Source organism: Neomonachus schauinslandi, chromosome 1 (genome assembly GCF_002201575.2).
Source record: "Neomonachus schauinslandi chromosome 1, ASM220157v2, whole genome shotgun sequence".
NCBI classification, from domain to species: domain Eukaryota; kingdom Metazoa; phylum Chordata; class Mammalia; order Carnivora; family Phocidae; genus Neomonachus; species Neomonachus schauinslandi.
The window spans coordinates 53,465,277-53,489,603 of record NC_058403.1 but is presented as its reverse complement, the minus strand read 5'-3'; the positions used below and the strand labels follow the sequence as shown (position 1 = coordinate 53,489,603).

General features: G+C 35.7%; 1 protein-coding gene and 1 pseudogene across 1 annotated transcript in view; one reads left to right on the top strand and one right to left on the bottom strand.

Annotated features, from left to right (window-relative positions):
- IFT57 (intraflagellar transport 57) overlaps nt 1-24,327 on the top strand; it is a 52,591-nt gene that overhangs the window by 5,547 nt on the left and 22,717 nt on the right. Inside the window, exons 4-6 of the mRNA XM_021692445.1 lie at nt 1,330-1,420; nt 5,976-6,044; nt 21,920-22,042. Of these exons, the coding sequence (XP_021548120.1) occupies nt 1,330-1,420; nt 5,976-6,044; nt 21,920-22,042 (283 nt within the window). The remainder of the gene's footprint in view (nt 1-1,329; nt 1,421-5,975; nt 6,045-21,919; nt 22,043-24,327) is intronic.
- LOC123326969 lies at nt 20,218-20,327 on the bottom strand (annotated as a pseudogene).

The following is a 24,327-nucleotide window of genomic DNA, read 5'->3' as shown; positions in this document are numbered from 1 at the left end:
AATACATGTCATTAATCTTGTTGGAGAAATGGTCGTTCAATACTTAGTGTGAGGACCACTGATTAGATTTTGAAAGTAAGAAAACTGGAACCTGGGGCGCCTGGGTGGCTCAGTCGTTAAGTGTCTGCCTTCAGCTCAGGTCATGATCCCAGGGTCCAGGGATCGAGCCCCTCATTGGGCTCCCTGCTCAGTGGGAAGCCTGCTTCTCGCTCTCCCACTCCCCCTGCTTGTGTTCCCTCTCTCGCTGTCAAATAAATAAATAAAATCTTAAAAAAAAAAAAAAACTGGAACCCTTCTTATTCTATCAAAATAAATTTCAGATTGGTCAAAGATATAAATGTGAAAAATGAAACTGTAGGAGTACTAAAAGGTCAAAGAGGGGTGGGGATGTGTCATGTGAAGGAAAAGCCATGTATATATGATGTTAAAGCTGCTAGGATCCACACAAGGAAAGGTTGCCAAGTCTATGTAATAAGAATTGTAACAGTCCTGAATAGCCAAGATTATAGTGATAAACTAGGAAAAATATTTTTGACACAAGCTAGGCAAAGCATTAATTTTCTTAATATACAAAAGGGCAAAGGCCATAAATAGGCATTTCACTGAAAAAGAAACACCAATAACCAATTAAAACATGAAAAGATGTTCACTCACTCTCTTAAAGAAATGCAATTAAAATGAGATTTTTCACTTATATGATTGGCAAAGATTAAAGTTTGTTTGCAGTATTTGTGAACATATAGAAATAGAGTCATTGTTGTTGAGGGTGTGAATTAGAGTAACATTTTGGAAATTGGTTTTTGGTAACATACAGAAAAACAATAATATGTACAAAGTTGTTGACCCAGCTATTATATAAATTTATTCTAAATGATAGACATAATGATGAATGTACAAGGATGATCTCTGTAATATTGTTTAGTAAAAAAACTAGAAACCACCTCAGTGTTCAGCCTCAGTTTCTAATTAAATTAGTTATGGTGCTGTTCAGTGGAATACAGTGCAGGTATGGGGAAAAAAAGAGAAAAATGTATATGTACTTAAATGTGGTAAATTATTAAGTGAAAAAGTATGTTGGATAACAATATGCATTATATCATCCCAATTGTGTATATTTATTCTTTAAATTTGGAGATAAACATTTTTGCTTCTTTACATAGAAAGTTTCAAAAAGAATACATCAAACATGTAACAGTGATTATGGAAAGGGGGTAAAAAAGGACAAGATCTGGTTGTAGAGGGGATTCTTAAAATTCACATTATACCTTTCTGTCTTGCTAAAATGTTTTGTTTTTAACTCTCATCACATACTAAGCCTTATTATTTTAGACCAACATACCCAGTGGAAGAGTTAGAAGAAGAAACTGTCCCAGAAGATGATGCAGAATTAACATTAAATAAAGTGGATGAAGAATTTGTGGTATGTGTGCTGCTGAACTTTTTGTTTTTTACCTTTGAATTCCTTTCCCCTCTCTTAATTCCCCTAGACTTCATTTTTAGGAACATATTTCATTTCATTGTTTCTAGAGAAGAAAAGCTTTTAAATAGAGTACCAAGAATCAGTTATTTAGACCTTTGATTAAGTTAATGCTCATGTTTTCTAATGATTGAAGTCTGAATTATAGCAGAGGTTCTTAAACTGTAGACAGGAAATAGTGGACTGCTAGTTATAAGAGTAAATATTTTATTAGTAACCATTCATGATTTGAAATAGGCCATAAATAATAAAGAACTTGAAAAAGAATAGTAGGGTTTAGGATTAATCTATTCTACTTCGTAAGAACACTGTTCATTTCTCAGCAACTTTTCTTTGCTTCTAAAATTAGGATAAGTACTACCCTTTAGGAATTTTTAAAAATACTTATAAATACCAGCGTTATTTAAATTGTTTGGCAGCATATGGGCCTTTACCATTCTTAACATTCCATTCATATTGTGAAACTAAATGATTAAGTCTCTATAACAGATTAAACTAGTAAAATGGTAGAGAAAGAGAGCACTTTCTCAGAACCAGAGATGGATTGACCGTGGTGTTTTAGGAAGTATACCTATGATCTGAAATTGAAATAGCAGGGGAAAAACCCTTTTTTTAAAGTGTATGTTATTGTCATAAGCCAATTACATTTTCCAAGTGAATTTTTAAATCATTAGATAAGGGGTGCCTGGGTGGCTTAGTCTGTTAAGCATCTGCCTTTGGCTCAGGTCGTAATCTCAGGGTCCTGGGATTGAGCCCCACATTGGGCTTCATGCTCAGCCAGGAGCCTGCTTCTCTCTCTCTCCCTCTGCCGCTCTCCCTGCTTGTACCTCTCTCTCAAATAAATAAATAAAATCTTTAAAAAGTAAATAAATCATTAGATAATAAGTATATTCTATATTTCAGCTTAATTTATTAAACTATTATATGCCACAAAGAATCACTTCATCGTTTTTTAGCAAATGCTGAAACTAACCATTAAATAGACTATATCCTAATAGTAGAATATTATGTAGCCATTAAAATTATTTACAAAGAAATGTTAGTGATACGGGGATGATAATTTCTGCTGTACATAAACTCAAGTATGTAAAATATACAAAAAAGAAAAAATAATATGTTAACATTAGTTATATATGGGTAGAAAGATTATGGATGATTATTTCCTTTTTTTTTTTTAAGATTTTATTTATTTATTGGAGAGCGAGTGAGAGAGAGAGAGCACAAGCAGGAGAGGGAGCAGCAGACTCCCTACTGAGCAGGAAGCCTGACACGGGGCTCAATCCCAGGATTCCGGGATTATGACCTGAGCTGAAGGCAGATGCTCAACTGACTGAGCCACCCAGGCACCCTAATTATTTCCTTTTCTATGCTTCTTTGTATTGTCAAAGTTTTTAACATGTATTTTATCAGCAGTATAAATATTTTAAACCATAAATAGAAAAAAGCTGATTCTGTTATTTACAGAAGAAAAAGGCCATTGTAAAATTAATCAATTTAAAAGATATCTTTTAAAAATATGATTACATTTTAAAAGTGAAGGTAAATATATGTTCATTCATTCTGCATGTGTTTTATTGAGCACCTTTTGGGCAAGACCCTGGTGGAACTGCATGTACAAAAGCTCTGAGTCAGGAAGGAGCTTAGCTTGATCAAGGAGCTGAGAGAAGACCACCGGGGCCAGATTTCCTAAGTAAGGCAGGTGTATGCATGTGTGTGGTTTACGATTCACAGGAAAGATAGACCAGGTCCAGATCATTTTGGCCATTTTAAGGAGTTTCAACTTTATTCCTTGTGTAATAGGTCTTTCCATTCAGGCTCAGGAAATGTTAAGTTCTCACATATTCCCATTCGTTGACCTCATTTATTTTACTCAGGTATTTTCCTCATCTTCTCTTTTTAGTAACTTTATTAGTTAATGGTTTATTGATAGAAATCTGGTCCTAGTACATTAACATTTAGCTTCAGAGACATAACTCAAAACTGCCAGTCAGGGGAAAAAAAGTACAAAAACCTACTAGTCAGAAAGAAGACTCTATAGGGATGGAAACCAATTTTGCACTTTTTTTCTATCTCCAGGTTACTAGTGCAAAGTGGGTATTCATTCAATATTGGACTCAAAATCAGCTTGTCAGCAAATTGCTATGTAACTTTTAGAAATTATAGCTGATTTTTTTCTGAGAACCCTTTAAAATCCAAAGCAGCATCATTAGGTGTGTAAATTAGAGAAACAAACTAGGAAGCTGCCTCTTTGCATATTTTATCCCAACTGTAAGGTAAAGACCTTCTACTGTCATTAGACCAAACGGAAGGTCTTCCTCAAAGGGTTGCCTCTGAGGCTGCTGGTTCCCTTACTTAAAAAGTCTCTTGAATTTTTTCCTTTTCTTTCTTTCTTATTGTCATCATGTTATTCTGAGTAGCCCTCCATTACCTCTTCATCCCTCTTGCTAAGGAGATGAGTGCCAAAAAGTGTTTGGATTGTGGGATGTTACATTATTTTGTTGCCAGAGTTTGCGTGGTGGCTCAAGCATCGAAAAAATTATTTCTGACAAAGTTCTACTATAATCATCTAGAAATTAGAATCCTTCAGATTTAGACTTGTCAAGTCAAGATAGGACACACTGATAACTCTTTTAAAAAAAGATAAAAGAAGTATTGGTCACAAAACAATTTTTTCACCTGCTATGTATAATCATATACTTAGTAATTGGCAGAGAATTAAGAGGGCACATAGTACATATTAGGCAAAGAAATGGTAGGAAATTGTTGAGTGTCTTCTATATTAATGAAATCAGAATCCTCTTAGTTTATTTTAAAACTTTTTTTAAGTCTGTTTATATTTGAATTCCTTTTGAATGCTCTCTTAGTAATATTTAGTAACTTAAATCCTTTTTTTGACTGCCTACTATTAAAGCTTTTTACCTATTAGCATTTAATCCAGTACTAATTCAACAAGTATTTATTGATTTCCTATGTAAACAGTACTAATTAGGTTATTGTAAAAGCATAATAAACTTGTCTCTTCTCCCATGGGCATTGAGTCATTGGCATTTCAATCATTTACTCTGGTTGTTAAGTAGGTCATCATCAATGCAAACACAGAATAAACTGAGCTGGATCTCAAAGGTGTGCATCTGCATTTATGGTTAAGATTTAAGATGTAAACAGTCACATCAATTTTGTCTACACCTCTGTGCTCCACTGTCCCTCCTCCCTGAATGTAAAAAAATGTAAACATAAAATAAATAAATGTCACTTGAGTGTATTTATACTCTGCATTTATATTGCTTCATATTTTATAAAATCTTTCCAATTCCCCAAAGTTTAGCATAGTTCTCATAGCTTACCTTAGTATCCCCACCCCCAGAGTTTCAGAGTAGATCTGAGATAGAACCTTAGAATCTGCATCCTAACAAGCTCCCGGGTGATGCTGATGCTGATGCTGCAGATCTCAGAACCACATTTTGAGAACCACTGTCTTACATCCTTCTAAGTTCTTGAAGATGAGGATTATCTTTGAAATCTTCCATTGCAGCTTTGTAGAACTGTACATGTGGAAGTGTCCACCAAATAACACACACTTACTGTTTGTTTTTTTTTTCTTTGAGGACCAAGTTCCATTCACTGTCTTACCATGTCCTTAAGTCTCTTGTTAAATTTTTTCACCCACTACATCACTTGTCACCACGAAGACCTTTAAAGAGAAAGGGGAGCTATTTTTTTTGTTCCACATGCTTTAGAACCTGCTCAGACTCCATTTTTGCTGTATATTGGGAAAGGAATTGCCTCTCAAAGGGTCACTTCTGACCCTACCCCCTATACCAGTTGGCCCAGGGATCAGGACCGACTTGGAATCTACTCGAACTATCCTTTAAGATAGTTAATATCTAAGATACATGGTTAGTATCTTAAATATATATTTCATATCTTTAAATAGATTTAATATTTTAATATCTTTAAATAGTTTTAGGGGCCATGAGCCAAGCAGTACTAATGACTAATCTTATTAATTTATTAAACTTGAGCATATAAGAGATGAGATGTCAAAAATATGCATTAATGGGATTGGTCCCTGGAGCAGGTGAAAATATTCTGTGTCTGTCAACCTCATTTTTGTCCGTTTTAGTCATGTTCTCAAAGTTGTCATTAACTCCTTCCATTATCTCTCTCTTTTAGATATGCCATTCTGCAGTGTTTCTTGTTTTATTCTTATGTTTATTTTTCCCTAGTTTTACAGCAATGGCCCTTCTCCTGTTTTTTTCTTTTTTCAGTGACTATAAAAAGGCCCTATTTTAAAAGGTACCATCAAAACCTCAAAAAACAGATGAGCTGCTAATAACATTATGCCCTACTTTATGCACACCACTAGGCTTTTAAATACCTTTTCATGCATTAGTCTTTGTGTTGAGCTTAGTATGTTATGCATGTAAAAACTTGGAAATACATTCTTTAAATTATAACTTTTTATAATTATTAACTTTTAAAACTCTTTTTTTCTAAGGAAGAGGAGACAGACAGTGAAGAAAACTTTATTGATCTCAACGTCTTAAAGGCCCAGACATATCGCTTGGTAAGTTGCATGGGATACACACAGGACCAACAAGCAATCAGTACACTTGTTCTGCTGGAAATTGAAACAAGTAGAAACCACTGTTTGCCATTGTTTTGTGTGTCATGTGAAAAGTAGCTCTCAAAAAATTGTTTCCTGTATATAAAATGTTACAATTGTAGCAAATATAAAAATCCAGAGGGACAAGTGGGACAGCCTCATGTCTGCCCCATGGAAAATCAACACAGTGCTTCTCACATAAGCTGAAAATAATTTGTCATTTTTTTATTATAGAAAGACATTATTTGATTTCAAGTTATTTTCCATTGTATTTGGCTAGCATTGAATGGTCTTGATTACAGGAAAATATTTAAGTGGTTACTGTTTGAAATAAAATGGATTATTTTAAGACTGGTGTATGATAGGTAGTTAGACATTGCTTTAAGTTAATGTTTGCTCTGTTTTAATTAGGAAATCTAGTCTATAAACGAGAACCCACTCAATGAGATATTTCAAAAGTACATAAGGGATTTTTGTATTTTCCTGTATGTATATTTCAATAAAGGGATACCTATTGCTTGCTCAAAAAGGTATATATAGAATATAATATTCTCATTTGCCCTTTATTTTTCTTGTCTAAAGTCTACAAACAAGTTTGGATATAGCTTTGGGCGCATATCATGAAGACTTCGGCGGCCATTCTATCCCAGGATGATCTCTTCATTTGTCATTTACTGCCTTAGTAATGTTAGTCAGCGTTATTTGTTACTGTTAATGATACATTTCTTGTTTTCTGCCCAACTTGAGGTGCAATAAAACATAACGAGTAACATTGTAGCTAACTTGCCTGAATGTGTGAGTTGACTTTAATACATTTAATACTTACTAGATGTCTGACCTTGGGCAGGTTTCCAAAAATTCTTGTGCCATATCTTCCTCATCTGTAAAATGAGGATAAAAATATTACTTTTTCATAGGGTTTTTAAAGATTAAAAGAGTTACTACATATAAAGCATTTATAATGATGTCTGGCACATAGAAAGTGCTCAATAAGTGTTGGCAGAAACCAAAACCACATCTTCCCACATTCGCCTTCTCAAACCTGATTTGTATAAACTCCTTGATTATAGGAGATAACTATCATTTTTTATAGTCTCCATAGTGTAACACAGAAGATGCCCAATAAATAAATGTATTTTTATTGCTCAATTGAATTTTGAGAATATAATATAATCTGATACAGTATATCATTTTAAATCCAAACAGATAAACTCCAGTTGTAACAGTACATTTGCAGATCACTCTGTAGTTTTCAAAGTACAGCTGACCCTTGAACAACATGGGTTTGAACTGCACAGGTGCACTTACACATGGATTTTTTTCCGATAAATACAATACTGGAAATGTATTTTCCTTATGATTTTTTTCAGTAACATTTTCTTTTGTCTTTATTGTAAGAATACAATATATAATACATATAGCATACAAAATATGTATTAATTAATCAGAAAGCCTTCCAGTCAATGGTAGGCTATTAGAAGTTAAGTGTTTGAAGGGCACCTGGGTGGATCAGTCAGTTGAGAGCATCTGACTCTTGATTTTGGCTCAGGTCATAATCTCGGGGTCATGAGAGCGAGCCCTATGTTGGGCTCTGTGCTCAGTGGGAAGTCTTCTTGAGATTCTCTCTCTCCTTCCTCTGCCCACCCCCAACTCGCACATGCACACTCTCTCTCAAAAAAAATTTTTTTTAATTTAAAAAAATAAAGAAGTTAAATTTTGGGGGAGTCAAAAGTTATATCCAGGTTTTCGGTTATTGGGGGTCCACACCCCTAACTCCCACATTGCTCAAGGGTCAATTGTACTTTAAAACACATCCTTTACTGACCTTGTAAAGTATTTGGGTAGATGTTATTATCTCCCTTTTACAGATACAAAAACTGAAATTTATAACCTTGGGACAATATACTCTTAAAAAACTTAATAAAACTACAGTAGCTGAATTTGAACTAAGTTTGCTTTAAACTTCAGCAGGGTAGGTATGGTTTGATTCCTATGTTAAGCAAGGATACTGTGGTGCTCAGTGTTCCTATATGTGTTGAAAATGACAGCAAAGTTCTAAAGTATAAGGGAAGAAAACAAAAGAGATGAATATGCAGTTATTCTCAGAACAAAACTGTCATTTGTGTTATTTATTCTTCCATTGATAGTATAAATAGAGACCTCTAAAGGCCACCTGAGATTCCCTCTGGACAATGTAGTTTGAGAATTGGGAAGGACTTAAAGTAATTTAATTTGCCTATACCACTACTCTTAAGTTCCTGTAGGTTCTGATTTCAATTTTTCACCTTAATTGAACTATGTAAGTTTTGCCCTACCTGTGCCTTTATAAATTTTCTAGGTATTAGATCCTTTGGACAAAGATTATATAACATAAACCCCTTTGAGCTAAGACTATATATGGTTGCATTTTCACAAGAGGAAAAAGTCTGAACACCAGGTGTTTGTAGATGGTCAGCCATGAAGTACTAATGAGGGAGAAAACCCTTTCATATTTTAAAAAATCTGGCAGGCTTATGATGTTGCCCACTAAAGCCATCTGCCTGAGACAGCTGTATCTGACTCTAGCTTATGATGGCTTAGACTGCTCTTTCCCTAAGACAGAACTGCTATATAGGTTAGTAACATAGATCGAAGATTTTATGTTTCATGCAGCAGGTGGACTCACAATGCAGAGGAAATATTGTTTTCGCAATTGCACGCAATGAGTTTTTCACTAGAACAAAAATGTTATGTACTATCTAGGAAATTGATATACAAAATGTAGATGTGACTGTGCCACCCCAGCCGTTTATGGATTACAGCAGTCCCTCTCTAGCTGCGGTTTTGAAACAACAGATGCTTCTCCAGTCATTCTCTACTCTCTCACCTTGCTTTATTTTTCTTTACAGACCCTGGCAATGTATTAATTTCTGTCTATTGTCTATCTCAATTTCTATCTGTTGTCTATCTCAGTCACTAGAATGCACTCTCCTCTAGAGTGGGAACTTTCTTCAGTACTTTTTCATTTGTGCCTGGTGTGTAGAAAGTGCTCAGTATGGAATAATATTGAATGAATACATGCTTAAATGAATGCTATATAGGCAAGGTATAGTTTAATCTTCATAGAGAAAAGAATTGTTCAACAATAATTATGACCTCTTCTATGTACCAAGTAGGATGATGCCGGGAGGAATCTAATATATTCCTTTCTTTCATTAAATAAATTGATGTCTAGATCCTTAAAAAGTGTGCTTGCTCTTAAGTATCATAATAATGCAAGAAGATGAGTGTACACAGAATTTTCTTGAGATTTGTGGTAAATGGAGTGAGAGAGAATGTACATGGAAAAGACATGCTGCAGATTACGTTCTCTGGAATTGGACAGTGAGACCAGAGTTTGGGGTGCAGGATGTTCATTTTGAAAGGAAGGGGGAAGAAATTGGGCTGAGGGAGAAGTGTACCTGTGATTCAGGCCTGACAAAGCTTTGGGCAACCTGCTGAAGCAAGTGTTGCCTGCTTGGCTCAGTCACTGGAGGCAGGCTGCCCTGGAGGGGACATACTGCCAGGTGGCTTCTGCAGGTAAGACAGCCTGAGGTAGCCAGCAGCAGGAAGCTGTCTGCTGGCCACATGGCCTGCAGCGAGGCAGCACATCTTTCCTTGGAAGGAGACCTGGTGGTCGATCTTCCTGACTACCACAACATATTTGAATCCTGTAACTGCTAATTTGAAGAATTTGTAAAGAGCTACCAGGTGCCCACTGACTAAACTTTGAAGTGTCTGCCTACTCGGATCATGACATAGCAATAGTGTTTCATGAACATTGACAATGACATTCTAAGAATATGGTTTCTCCAATCAATGTTGAATGCTTACAGGGATGAAATTGGTTTATATTGGAAGCAGTTGTTTTTCAGAATATTTATTTACTCTGAGGTTTAAAAAGTACATTTTAATGCTCTTTTATTTATCTCTTACTGCAATTACGGTTTTGCCAAATATAATATTTTCAAAGAAAACAACTTTTGCAGTTAGTAAGGGATTACTTTATCTTCCAAAATTTTATTTGTAGGTTAGCTATTTGAATTTTGATAGAGCTTTTCTTAGAAGAGAAAAAAGTGGATAAATATTAGTCTTCAAGGCTAGCCCACAAACTTCCACATTCTCTCTGTCCCTCTGATTCCTGAATATTCTTGAAATCCAAAATTTAGCCAAAGGCTCCTTGAGAGTGGTCATGGGGGAAGACACTGGTGCTGTATTAAAGCTCTCACAGTTGGGCAGAGCCCCTGATGGGTAGGGGTACAGTAGAATGTCAGAGATGTGAGGGGTGGGAGCAGGGGAGGAAGGCGCTGGTGGTGAGGTGTTTGGCAGTTGTTCAGGCCATTTCTGGTTCTACCTCAAGTATGTTAACTGGAAACTGCCTGCATGGTTGTGGCAGCTACACCGTAACTACAAGTGGTCTTTGTAGCTCCCCTCCATTTGGAAGCTCAGAATCATAGCAGTGTTGTGGCAGCGTAACGCAGATGTGTCCTTCTCCCCCCCCACAGTGAAGAAAAGATGGGAGGGAAGCTGTGCGCTCTGAGTTCTATTTTTAAATGTCCATCACTTCGTTTCAAAACATTTTTTTCAAACATGCCATAGATACCATTCTTCCTTGAGATGCTAAATTTGAGGTTTTAGAAACCAAATTCTGAGTTAGACAGCATAAAACCAACTATCTCAAAAGGTTTAAACACAATTGGTTTTTAATTACTTAGCAAAAAATTCATTGTACCAAAAATGAGAGAATTTTTAGCTTAAAAAGCAAAAGCTGTAAGGAAGCAAAAATCTGGGCTTAGAAAAAAAATGTCATCTCAGTTTTAGAGTGTCATTGTGGCAATTCTGCAAGATTATAATCAAAAAAGGGAAGAAGATGGATCTACTTTGGCTGATATCTTAAATACTTTAAATTTTCATCATTTTACATTTGATTTACATTTCACTTCTTGACAAAACGTCATTTCTGAGTAATATGGGGGGGGAAGTACTGTTCTGTACTGCAATATAGCTTGCCCCCTCGGTTATCACTGGTTCTGATTCCTGCTTGAGGAAAATGGTTTTCCTCTCCTTTCCTAAAACATTTGTTTGTACTCCTGTGTTGTGACTGAGAAGTCTGCGGTTGGTATTTCACAGGAGAAACAATTAAAGCACCACATGTCTGAGCGTGATGGAACACATTATGATTGAGTAAATGCTTTTATTTCTCTGGTAACTAACCTGTACCACCCCATCAGTTTTACATCTGGAGGTGAATAGAAAATGTAGGTTAGAGAAAAAAAGATGTACTCTGCATTGCTCAGAAGAAGCTCAAATGGCAGTTCTTGCTGGGTGTAAAAGAGAGTTTTGCTTGATCTTTAGTGTAGCTTTTGAATCCACGCTTGGAATAGGAAAGATCCTTATTTCCGTCCTGGTTTTATTGTGAGCCTAAAAAGAAGTAGGAAGCAAGGACTTCTCAAGGTCCTTTCCAGATCTGAGTCCATACCTTCGACGTCGACACCATGGTGGAAAATAATCCTTGAATCATATTGGGACTGCACATCACTAGACACTTAGCCTTAGTAAATTAACTGTGACTCTGCTTATTCTGTACAATGGTGACACAATTCTTCACAGGGTTGTTCTGATATTAATATAACCTAACTTGTGGACAGCACATAGCTTGATGCATTTCTTATTTTGTATAATTTTTCACCTTTCCTAGAGTTTGGAACTAAGGGATTGGGATTAGAATGTTACCAACATTCTTATGTGCTGTAGGAGAGTAGAAAAAGCCCCAATCTCTCTCTCTCTCTCTCTCTCTCTATATATATATATACACACACACACACATATATATATATATGCCATGAGTATTTTTGAGTAAGAAGCTTACATAGGATATAAGTTATCAAGAAGCTTGCATTTTTATATAAATTAGGAAGTCTTGGTGATATCATGTCTTTATTTTCATAATATGTCATATGGATTCTTACTGAAGGCCCACTAGACTAAATCTGCTATCACCTAAGGTCTCCCCTACAGAAATGACTAAGGGGAATTTGATGAAAAGTAATATGATCTTTTTCAGGATTCATTTGAGAGCTGTCATATAAATGGATAGATTATATTTCCTGAATCCATGCCAATAGCAGATATTTATTATGTAATTCCATATATTAGATGGGTACCCAGAATGTGTGCTTTTCTCAGTCTTATAGAAACCTATATTCTTTAAATCCACCCAACCCTACCCATCCACCTCTAGCAGTGTTAGTGCTTTGAATATTTGTCTAATGATTCATTTTAATCCAGGACATCTAGTTGGTCACAAAGACCTGCAGATGCTGCTTTTGAAATATCTCTCATATGTATCCCTTCAGCTATCTTTCAAGGTCATGTCCGCTTCATCTCCTGTCTGGATTATGTAACAATAATGGCCTGAGTGGTCTTTGATCCTCCTCTTTCAATTCCACCCTCACCTTTTGCACAATATTTTTCACTACTCTTTTATCTTACTTACCAAACGACTTTTAAAAGGTCATTCTGAGTTCCGTAACTTTTGATGGCTTTTCACTGTTTACAGGTCAGTTTATATAGATTATAAAACAATAATATTTTGGTCTGAATTTCCAGACTCTTAACAATTTGACAAGTTGTCCATATAGCCAACCTTATTTTCTTCTGCTGGAATAACTTTATTCTAGATAAATGGATCCTCTCACAGGTTTTCAAACACCTTATGAGCGTATCTGTTCTCATCTTTGCCTCCTATCTAAAATGTCTTCCCATCATCTCTCTACCTGACTTTTAAGCCTTCAAAGTTCAACTCAAATTCTGCCTTTTTAGTGACACCTTCCCAATTACCCCAGCCCCATTGAATTCTATGACCCACAAATCTATAACCCATAAATCTTCATAAAACGTAATTAGAATGTTCTTTCATAGGGATTTTTAACATTTTATTAACTGTCCCTGGTATTGAATAGTACCTCGCATATAGTAGGTGCTAAAGAAAGATTTCTTGGATAAATAAAGTCATTTTACCTTGCTTGTAACTCTTCTTGACTTCCTTTCTAGCTTAGAGGACAAAATTTGTATTCCTCAGCTTAGCTTCTGAGGTCTTTCAAAAAGTATTTAACTCTTTTTTTGCTCCCCGGTATTTGCCTTTCTAAGCCCCTAGTTGCTCTTGATAAGATCTTCACAAGCCATGTGCATTTCTATTTCAGTATCTTGGCTTATGGTGCTTTCCTGACTATAAACACTTGGCTTGTCTCTTTTCTGCCTATTTGCATTCCATACATCCTTATAAGGTTAAACTTAGATCTCATCATCTCCATTAAAACACACTTCTCTCTCTCATTCAAATTCCTAAAGCATTTACACCCATACCAGCTAGTTTCTGGAAGTTAATCAAACTTATTATTTTTACCTGCTTTTATTGAAAATACTTTATTCTTTTTTAAAGTGAAATATATTCCTTGTTTTTTTTAAACAAAGGCACAAAAAAGTATAAAGAAAAATTTGAAAATATCCCCAAATCTCAGCACTATACTATAAACACTATATCACTTTATGCATAATTGCCCTGAGGTTATGTAAGATACCAATGTTTGGTGAATGTAGATGAGGGCATATGGGAATTCTTTGTACTATTTGTGTAATTTTTTCATAAGTCTGAAAAAAAATTATACACAGAAATAGATTGATGAAGTAGTGCAGAGTTCATAAAATCATCCAAAGATATAGTGGTATTAATAATGTAGGAAGCAGTACAAATAAGTGGGGAAAACTGGACTGGGAAAGGGTGATGGAATAATAGGCTGTCCATCTGGCAAAAAAAGATAGGCTATTCCCTCATATTGTACACCCAAATAAACCCCACATGGATCAACAAATTAGAAAATGATGAGGTACAAAAACAAAAACATGAGTGACAAGCGTTATACGCACGGGTTGAAATTGGCATGATAAAGCCTGGCAAGAAAACTAAAAACCGCAAAAGAAAAGCACTGATAAATCTGAATGCATAAAAATTAAAGCCTATATACAAAAGGTTGGAATGGGGAACACCATGAAGTTAAAAAGACAAGTGATAAACTGGGGGAACATAGTTGTAACCTATATAACAAGGATTGATAGGCATTTGGTAAGGTATCTAAGAGCTTGTGTTCTAGAGTAACATTGCCTGGGCCCTAAACTCTACTAATGATGAGACGTACGGAAAATTAGCTAACTGCTCTATACCTCACTTTTCTCATTTGCAAAATGGGAATAAGTCTCCCTTGATTCATGGTGCTATTATGGGCATTTAACATAGGTGAAAACATCTAGTACCATGCTTGGCATATAATAATAGTATTAGTAACTGCTAAAATACATTGGGGCTTACTGTGTGCCAGGTGCTGTGCAAGCCTTTTAAAATACATCATATAATTTAATCCTCACCACAACCCTTCCAATGAGGTGGGGGTACCATTATCCCCATTTTACAGACGGGAACCCTGAGATTTAGAGAGGTTATGTAACTTGGCCAATGGCTAATAAGTGATAGAGGTAGGATTTGAACAGAGATGGGATTCCAGACCCACCCTCTTGACATTTTACACCACACCATGGCAGTTCTCAAGACAATTTAGTTGCCTTTTCCTTGAGTCTTGGGACTATGTAATCTTGACAGTTAATTGGATTTTCATGTCCCTCACAGTAGGTATATGAATTGAGCTCTTCAAATGTATTTGGGCACTGGTATATCCATAGGTTGCCATCTCAGAGAAAAGATGCCTTATAGATATTCATTCCATAAGGAATTAAACTTACTTTTGTATACTCTATAACACCAACTATAGTGTCTATGGTAGTTTTTCCATACATACTTCTTGGGGGGCTTTCTTTTGGTTTTTATCTTGAGAAAATTAAAAATCAGGGATGATTTTACCTTAGCACTCTGTACATTAAAATAGCTGAAATAGTAGCAAAGACAGGTGTTTGAGATATTAAACAGGAATAATTACTAGAAGTTGAATTCTCATTCAAAAATAATTTCAGATTTCTATTAGAAAATTAAATTGATTTTGTGTTTAGGGAGCTTTTTAACTTTTTTTATTTGTGAACATAATTTATTCAAATCTTAGTCCACATTATAACAGAATAAAATTTCTTCTGATAGTCTTAAAATTGAATTGAAAACTTTTATGAACTTCATATATTTAAAGACAGAGGTTACCATCTATCTATTTCTTTTGATGGATTATAGCCAGGGTTTAATTTAGCTATTCAGAACAAATCTGAAAATACTTTTTGTATGGTATTAAACATTTTTGTTCATAGTAATATAGTGTTAAATCATTTAAAACCTAATTTGAAAAGAAAATAGTGAATCAGACTCATGATTTATGCTTCTTTAATCATGAAGAAGAATTGACTTGTAGGGACATGAAAGGTTTTAACTCTGTGCCTTCAGTGTGATTTGTTAAAATCACTGGATTTCAAGGGAACACTTTTCTTGAATACCTTATTCTTTCTTTCTTGAATACCTCTTTCTTGAAATACCTTATTTATCCCTCTAGCTTTTTATTGATCAGTGATAAAGAAAGAGGGACATTAGATACCCTTAGGAAAAACCCTGTTTAATACATAGTAATGCCAGGGGCACCTCGGTGGCTCAGTTGGTCTGACTCTTGATTTTGGCTCAGGTCCTGATCTCAGGGTCCTGGGATTGAATCCCAAGTTGGCCTCCTCGCTCAGTGCAGAATCTGCTTGAAATTCTCTCCCTACCTCTCCCTCTGCCTTCCCCCCCCAACGCTTGCTCGCTCTCCCAAATAAATCTTTAAAAAATAATAGTAATGCCATATATAGTTAGTACTTAGCTTGTTGGCCACCTATCCTATTTCCTATATGGATCTAAGTGTCAAATTAGGAAGATTCCAAAAAGGCCTCTGAACAACCAAAATAAGTATAACCATTTCCATTAAAAAAATGTCTATGAAGGGGCATCTGGGTGGCTCAGTCTGTTGAGCATCAACCTCTTGGTTTAGGGAGAGGTCTTGATCTCAGGGTGGTGAGATGGAGCCCCAGTGTAGGGCTCCACACTCAGTGTGGAGTCTGTTTGTCCCTCTTCCTATTCCTCTGCCCCTCCCCCCGCTCACATGTGTGCATGCTCTCTCTCAAATAAACAAAATCTTAAAAAAAAAAAAAAAATCTGTGAAGAGTCCCAACGTTATCATCACCACCACCACTCTCACCAGCTCTCACATATTTCCCCTGTATTCTCACTTTGCCTAAATTCTAACAAACTTGGATACTAGGTTTCTAAGCCCATAGAAGTTTAGGAGGAGGAAGAGGTGCTACAGGCAATCAAGCAGACAACCAGAGGTGACCATTGGCATTTGATACCAAGAAAGGCTACAGGAAAACTTTAAAAGCAGACATAAGAACGCAAAATTATAGCTATCTGGGAACATTTAATGCAGGATCAGTCATATCCAGGTTTCTCAGTCCTGAGAGCATCATTGTATTACAGAATTAGTATAATAAGAGACATCATAAAAAGATTAAATTATGGTTAGTAAGTGTCAGCATTTACCAGTTTCCAGGATCCAGTCTGACAGTGGTATCTCATTCTTAGATAGGGATTTGGGCTTGTTAATTGAAGATTCAAGAGCCTCTACTTGCTCTTGCTTCATTAATTCATTGTTAGGATCTGCTGGTCCTCCCTTTTTCTCCCATTTTCACCAGAAAGTCTGTGAATCCAGTTTCTGCCCAGGCCCTCATGATCTATGTTTTCTTGGCCAGGCTCCTATCTGAATTTAAGATCTCTCTGTAACTTCTGATGCAGGGTCCCATTCCTGAGGAAACATCTTCTCATGGATGCCTGAGCCTTGAGCTTCACTCTTGGGTCTGCCCATGCAGCCATATATGTTCCCTTTACCAGGCAAGGTATTTCTCCCGCAGTAAGGGAAGTACTGTAGGGTATCCATGATTAGTCAAATTTTAGAAACTCTACTTCACCCTACTTCTAGCTTTCTTCTTCATTCCCAGTGGAATGTCTTAACCAGAGCTAAATGCCCAACCTGATTTGGACCCTTGGGATCAAAAAGATCCCAATATAATAACTAGATTTTTGTTATTATAGCAGAACTGAAATGAATAGGTAACTGTTGCTGGTATCAGGAAGTCATAGTCAACATTGCTTTGTCCAGTAATGTTTAGTCCCCTTTCCCTTATGGAGTTTTCCAATAATGAGTATGTACTACATACTAGAAATAGTTTCACTCCAAAGAGATTTTTTTTTTAATTCTTTGCTTAAGATAGTATTTCATCAGGTATACCAAAAATGTGACCAGTGCTTCTACTGTATCACTTGTGATGGTTTTCTGTATTAATACTTGTTAATGGTAATTGTCTTTTTATTTGATTGACTTATTTCGCTTAGCATAATACCCTTTAGTTCCATCCACATCATTGCAAATGGCAAGATTTCATTTTTTGATGGCTGAGTAATACCCCATTATATATATATATATATATATATATATATACCACATCTTCTTTATCCATTCAGTTACATGATTTCACTCATTTGTGGAATTTAAGAAACAAAACAGAGGATCATAGGGAAGGGAGGGAAAAATAAGACAAGATGAAATCAGAGAGGGAGATAAACCATAAGAGACTCTTAATCATAGGAAACAAACTGCAGGTTGCTGGAGGGGAGGTGAGGAAGGGGGTAACTGGGTGATGGACATTAAGGAGGGCATGTGATGTAATGAGCACTGGGTGTTATATAAGACTGATGAATCACTGAACTCTACCTCTGAAACTAATAATACACTATATGTTAATTAATTGAATTTAAATTTTAAAAAATATACTTGTTAATGGGCCAGTCTCCCTCTGTTAATATCAGATCCATTACTTCCCCTGCTGGTAGTCATGGCCTACCTGGAGTCCCCAGTGTTAATTAAGAGGTGAAGATATTTTGAAGGTGTATCAAATTTTGTACTGCGTTTAACCTAGTGTGACAGAACAGCTTCGCAGCACTCTGTAGGCTACCCAACAGCTCAGAGGCTGCAAAGGGCTTTATTTACCCTCCCTTGTTGATATATGAGGCCTTCCCTTATTCTACCTCTGTAACCATAAGACTGGCCACATCCAATTTTATATATATATACACACCTATGTACATTTATATACACACACACATCCAATTTTATGTGTTTATTATATATATATAAACAGATATACAGAATATAGTATTTCTTCAGATGCTTAACCATCCCATTAGTATTACCTGGAAAAGGGGAGATTACTTCCTTGAATGGACTTTGGTGGTATGCCCCACTATTTGAGCCTAGGTTTATGTTATAGGATGGTTTAGACTATCTTCACTTCTTCCTTTGGCAGTCTTAGAGTCAGTTTTCATAATTTTTTTTTCCTTTGGTCCATTTATTACCTCCATAAACTAGCCTGAGACTCTCCCTAATAGGCTATATACTCTTTGCAGGCAGGGATTAAATGCTTTTATCTTCCCATACCAAACACAGTGCCTGGATTCTTACCTTGCATGTTGTAGAAGCTTTACAAATGGCTTACTGGTAAATTAATTAATTATAAATGAGACTTCTGGATAGCTTGTGTCTTATTGAGCTTCTAATTGTTTCTTCAGCAGCATTAGCTAGAAAACTCAATTTCCCAGGAGCTATGCTTTATCTTAGTTAATGCTGTTTCAGAGAGGGACTGGGATTTTGTCATGCTGATATAAAATTTTGATTAAATGGAAACAGCAGTTTATTTCTCTTTTACTAATATCTCCACATAAAATACCATTTATTAAATGGAGGTACAATTGGAAAGGAAAGGTTTTCTCAAGTTATTATAACCAAGACATGATACAGTTTTAAAGTGATTTCTACTTCATATGTAGGGCTCACTCAGTTAATGTATCCACTTATTAGGCGTTAGGAAATTTTGACTGAGGAACGAAGTTAGGAAATAAAAGTGCAAACATGGAAACAGAAAGAGACTGTATAGTTTGAATAAGTTAATGCTGCTCTACCAAGCCTAATGTTCTCTTTTTGCCCTTCCTCATTTAGTAACGAGGCCATTTCCCCCCAATATATTAACTGTGGCCTAGGAGTGAGTGAAGACATTTGAGCTGCTATATTAAATCACTTTAGGACATTGGGAGTAGGAATTTGCAAATCATTGGTTAAGGGAACCAAATAAGAACTTAAGAAGAGTTCTTACTTACTAAAGGGCCAATATAAATGAAACTGGGATGTCTTAATTCAGTGTTTGATCTCCATGTACCTTAGTAACTCTTAGATTCTGAGCCTGATTCAGATAGGGCCACTACTAACCCATTTGCCTTTGGGAAAATTAGAAAAATGTGCCCTTCCTTGAGGAAAATCTTTGAGTATGTTATGTACAACTTGAACAATCCTATGAGTTGAGGCCTGAAGAAAGTGGGACTATGGATGAGTACCCTCTCCAGCCTTGTTTGGTGATTCTGGACTCCCCCCTCCTGTAGGGAAGGGAAAAAGAAGGAATGGGAATGAGGGGATGGAGTTGAGAATTGGCTTCGGTATTTAATCAGCAGTACCCAACTTCAGTTCACCCAAATGGTGGTTCCATAAGCAAAACTTATTTGTAAATCAGGGACCAGAACATCTACGTTCTATTAAGAATCATACAGAATTGCTGCTGAGAGGACATGCCCCTTTGTCTCAGTGGCAGAACAGAAAACGTTCCCTGTGGCTTTAGGTTTCAACTGGGAGACTGTCTCGCTTCTCCTGCTGTCACATTTGTCTCATAAAACTTCACAGGTGTCTACTTTGTGAATACTGCCCTCCCCCGCTCCTATGGTGCTCTTGTGCTACCCTGATTCACTTTATATAGATGCATGTAGCATTCTGTTAGTACTCAAAATAATACAATGTTTCTATATTAAAGTGAGCACCTTAATGTTTGAAGCAGAATCTTGAGCATTTTTCACTTAGAATTTCCACATTTTACTTATATTAATGCTTATTTTTTTTATACTTCTGGTTTTTTAAGTAGAACGTACCTGAATAAATTCAGACCATATATTGTAAAATGGGAAAGCATGTATTAGTTATCCATCCTCTAATTGTGTGGTAGAAGTATATAGCCCCCTGAATTTCTCCCATCCAAGTACTAACCAGGCCCGACCCTGCTTAGCTTCCGAGATCAGATGAGATCGGGTGCGTTCAGGGTGGTATGGCCGTAGACAGCCCCCTGAATTTCTGAACAAAAAGCAACATATGCTCCTTTTAGGGCTCTGAGTCTGTTCAGGACTTGCTAATATGAGCTAGGAGGTGGGAGAGAGAGGCTTTCTAATGCCAGCAGTGTTCTAGAGACTCAGTCGGGAGTTTAAAGCCCTTAAAGACCTCAATCTCCCACCAAAATACAAATCCTGATATAAGGTTATTCTTATACTTAGCGTTAGACTGGATTGTAAAGACTAGTCTAATAAGCCTTTGTATAGAAATGTCTTTTAGTGACATAAATTCACACTGAGAATGAAATTTCACCATGAGCTTTTTATATAATCTTTTATTTTTAAGTTTTGTATTATGGGAAATTTCAAACATAAACAGAAGTGGAAAGAACAAGATAATGAACTCTTAGGTAACATTACCCAGCTTCAGCAGTTAATAGTTTGTCAACCGTGTTTCCTCTAGAGGCCCCCTCTTTTTCCTTTGCCTTGTAGCATCTTAAATTTCAGACATCACGTCCATTTACCTGTAAATATTTCAGTATTTGTCTCTAATTTATAAGGCCTTGTTTTTAAACATAACCATCATGCCATTATAATACCTATAACATTAGTAGTAATTCCGTACATCATCTAATACTCTTCCACATTCAAATTTCCCTGATTGTCTCAAAAACATCTTTTTACAGATTGCTTGTTCAAACTGGAATCCATGTACATACGTATTTGGCTGTTTGTATCTCTCAGGTTTCATTTTTTCTATATTAATAAATTTTTATGTTTCTACATTTTCTTTCAATTTATCAAGGAAGCTTTAAGGAAAAATTGCTACCAAAATTAATGTGTTAGGCTTTATCTTTAAATCATCAACTTGTATATTCTTTACAGTTTCAGATCCATATATACTTAATGCTGAAATGTGAAAGACTGAGAAAATGAAAAAACAAAAAAACACACACAAAAAAAGGTTTTCCCTTTGTAATTGAAAAACAGGCATGGATTGATTTTATTACTCAACAGCAGAAACCAAATGCAGAAATGTGGCCCCCACCCTTTTTGAGTTCAAAGAGGTCTGTATTAAATCACATTTTAAAGCTATGTTATAGTTAGACCTAACCAAAATATCACTTTAATTATGAACAAAAAATTTCTAAGTAGTGACCCCTTGGCTTCTGGGATCTTATCTTTTTTGTCTTTCAGATTTGGGGTTTGTATTTCAGCATAGAAAATTCAAACTGAGACAATATTTTCTTACCAAATGTGTGAATGTTTGTACTCCTTTACTGTTACCAATTAACATAACTAAATGGCTTGTTCATTTGATAGTATTCCCATTGAGTTCACTCTGATATCTCAAAAGCATTGTTTTTTGTCAAAACGGTTGAATCATATATTTGCTTCTTTTTAAAAATGCTAATTTTGCCATTCTACCAGGTTTGTGCTTTGTTTTCTTGCAACATGGCTAGGAGGACAGAGAGGAACTTCTGCCACTGTAATTTTGACACTACCCTGCTTGATATAAATTGTGCAGTCCTGCTAAAATGCCTCAAAATTTTACTGTTTCTTTTTATAAACTCTCAATCTTGTGATATCTTTCCTTTCTTAGGATATGAACGAGTCTGCCAAACAAGAAGATATTTTGGAATCCACAACAGATGCTGCAGAATGGAGTCTCGAAGTAGAACGTGTACTACCACAACTGAAAGTCACGATTAGGACTGACAATAAGGTATAAAGGACAGAATACATTCTGTTCAAATAGAGCTTCATAAAGCAATTTCAGGGTCAGGGGTACTCCCAATTACATGAATGATTTAAGGTGGTAGGATTCAGCTTCCAGTGTTCTGTCTTAGCAGAGATTTAGCAGATTGTTGTTGAATGAATCAAGAGTGTAATATTAAAGAAGGAAACAGAAAGCAATAGATCTTTAAAGTCGTTTGGAACACTTGTCATGTTTCCTTGGGATTGAGGGGCATTTTCTCAATACATTTTGATGTATTTTCTTAGAAATCGTATTTTGTTTAAGTGAATAGTGAACAAAATTAGAATTTCATGACTATATACCAACTGATTATAGTTAGAAAATGGTTTTGGAACCCTGCTGGATGGCAGAACAGAAGACATCCTTGAAGTTGCCTTACATAATCTATTCAGTATATATGATTAAAAGTCAAGTAGTAAGCAAATAATCAAAGCATTTGCATTAAGATTTGGGGATTGGGCCCAGATGAACTGACCCATTTAATCAAGTTTCTGTTTCCTTTTTACCTACAATTTACGAGAACTTCAGAACAAACTAATAGGTGACTAGACAATACCATTCTCATTAATACTATAATAATGTCTACAGAAGGGACTAGAGAGACATCTAGGTAAAGAAACTAAAGGGGTTTTTATCCTTGGAGGTTGGAGAAAAGCACCAGCATTATGGAACAAGGTTCTAAGGAAGCTTGTTACTCTGAAACTATGGTTCTGTATCTACCCCCAAAGATTTGCTGTTTTCTGAGTGCCTAGGAAATGAATTCATTCTCGGAATGTCTGGATTTGAGCTTGTAAAGCTGTGTCCTAGAGAGGGTAAGAAGCAGCCTAGACTCCTCGGGCAGTCCTAGAATAGGATAAGGGCAGCAAAGGTCTTACTAGACTGAGCAGCTGTAAAGGTAAGTGGGCAAATCCTATAGCCTGTTTGCCATGTATTTACCCAAACATTATGGATAGCCATTATTTGACTACATTAGGGGTGAATTCTTTGTTTGCGTATCTCTTATATGTAAATACGTGTTAATACAGATTTCTTCACTGATTTGATCTCTGCTGGAAGCCATAATTTGCAAAAATGTGATTTTTTTGGTAAAAATGTAATTTCTAATTCTTTAATTTTATAAGAAGAAATCTGATAAAATTAAAAATCACTGTTATTGTGATTCTAGTTAGAATAACATGTTAAAATAACCATGTAGTGAGGAACTCTCAGGTACATCTTAGTCCCACAAGGAAGCAAGTTTAATTTATTTACTTTCAAGCTAAGTAAACTCTTGAAATCCAACATCTCATTTAGAGCCTAATAGGATCACACAAGAGTGTCTTTTTAAAGCATGGTCGTTGATCTCTATGTAATAGGAGTAACTGAATAAAGAAAGAGTATAAATGTAACTTCTAACACATACAGTTTTACAAAACTAAGTACAGGTCAAATTCTACTACAAACCAATATTACAGTAATCAGAATCCTGGGTTATTAGAGAGTCGATGATCTCCTGATTTGGGGAAGAATTAAGTAGGTGAAAGTTGGCCTCTTAGTCTCGTGCCATGTATTACCAGCCTTGATTTTATGAGGATATACTGTGCCAAATTAATTATACAGTCAAATTTTACAAGCAACCTCTGAAATGTCAGATAAAGTTTTGAAGGTTTTTTTTCTTTATATGAATAGCATTTTGAATTTAGATTTTTGTGGTAAAATATACTGACCTAAAGTAATATTTGAGTGCTTTTTAAGAATTCTTCTCTAGATCATTTGGCCTTTGTGTCTAGTATTTCACAAACTCTTAAGTATTTCAGAGGTATCAAGTGGGAAATACAGGTTTTGGGTCAATTCTTTATTCAGCTTTACTTAAGAAAAATAAAATTATACATTGATTTGAGAAAATAAGGGGCTAATGAATAAAGAGATGTTTTTCATGCCTCAGAAATAAAAATAATCTGGTCATGAATGAGGTTTCTCAGAGGCTCACTATCCTCCATCAGAAGAGGTTGACTCCTGCATCGTGGTAGATCGCATTCTTTCTCAACTCCTGACTCTACCAAAACCAAATTTGGTTTGGCCAAAACAATTATCTTTCATTCAACACAGGCTGTTTAGGACCATTTAGAGAATTCAACATTGTGTTTGAGGGAAAATGAGTTTTTTTCAGATCAATGTGCTTTACTGATCACTGTTAGATTAATTTTTAAGTAGCATAGAGATGTGGGAAATAAGTAATAAAGGGCCTCCATTATTTAAACTCATTATAAAGT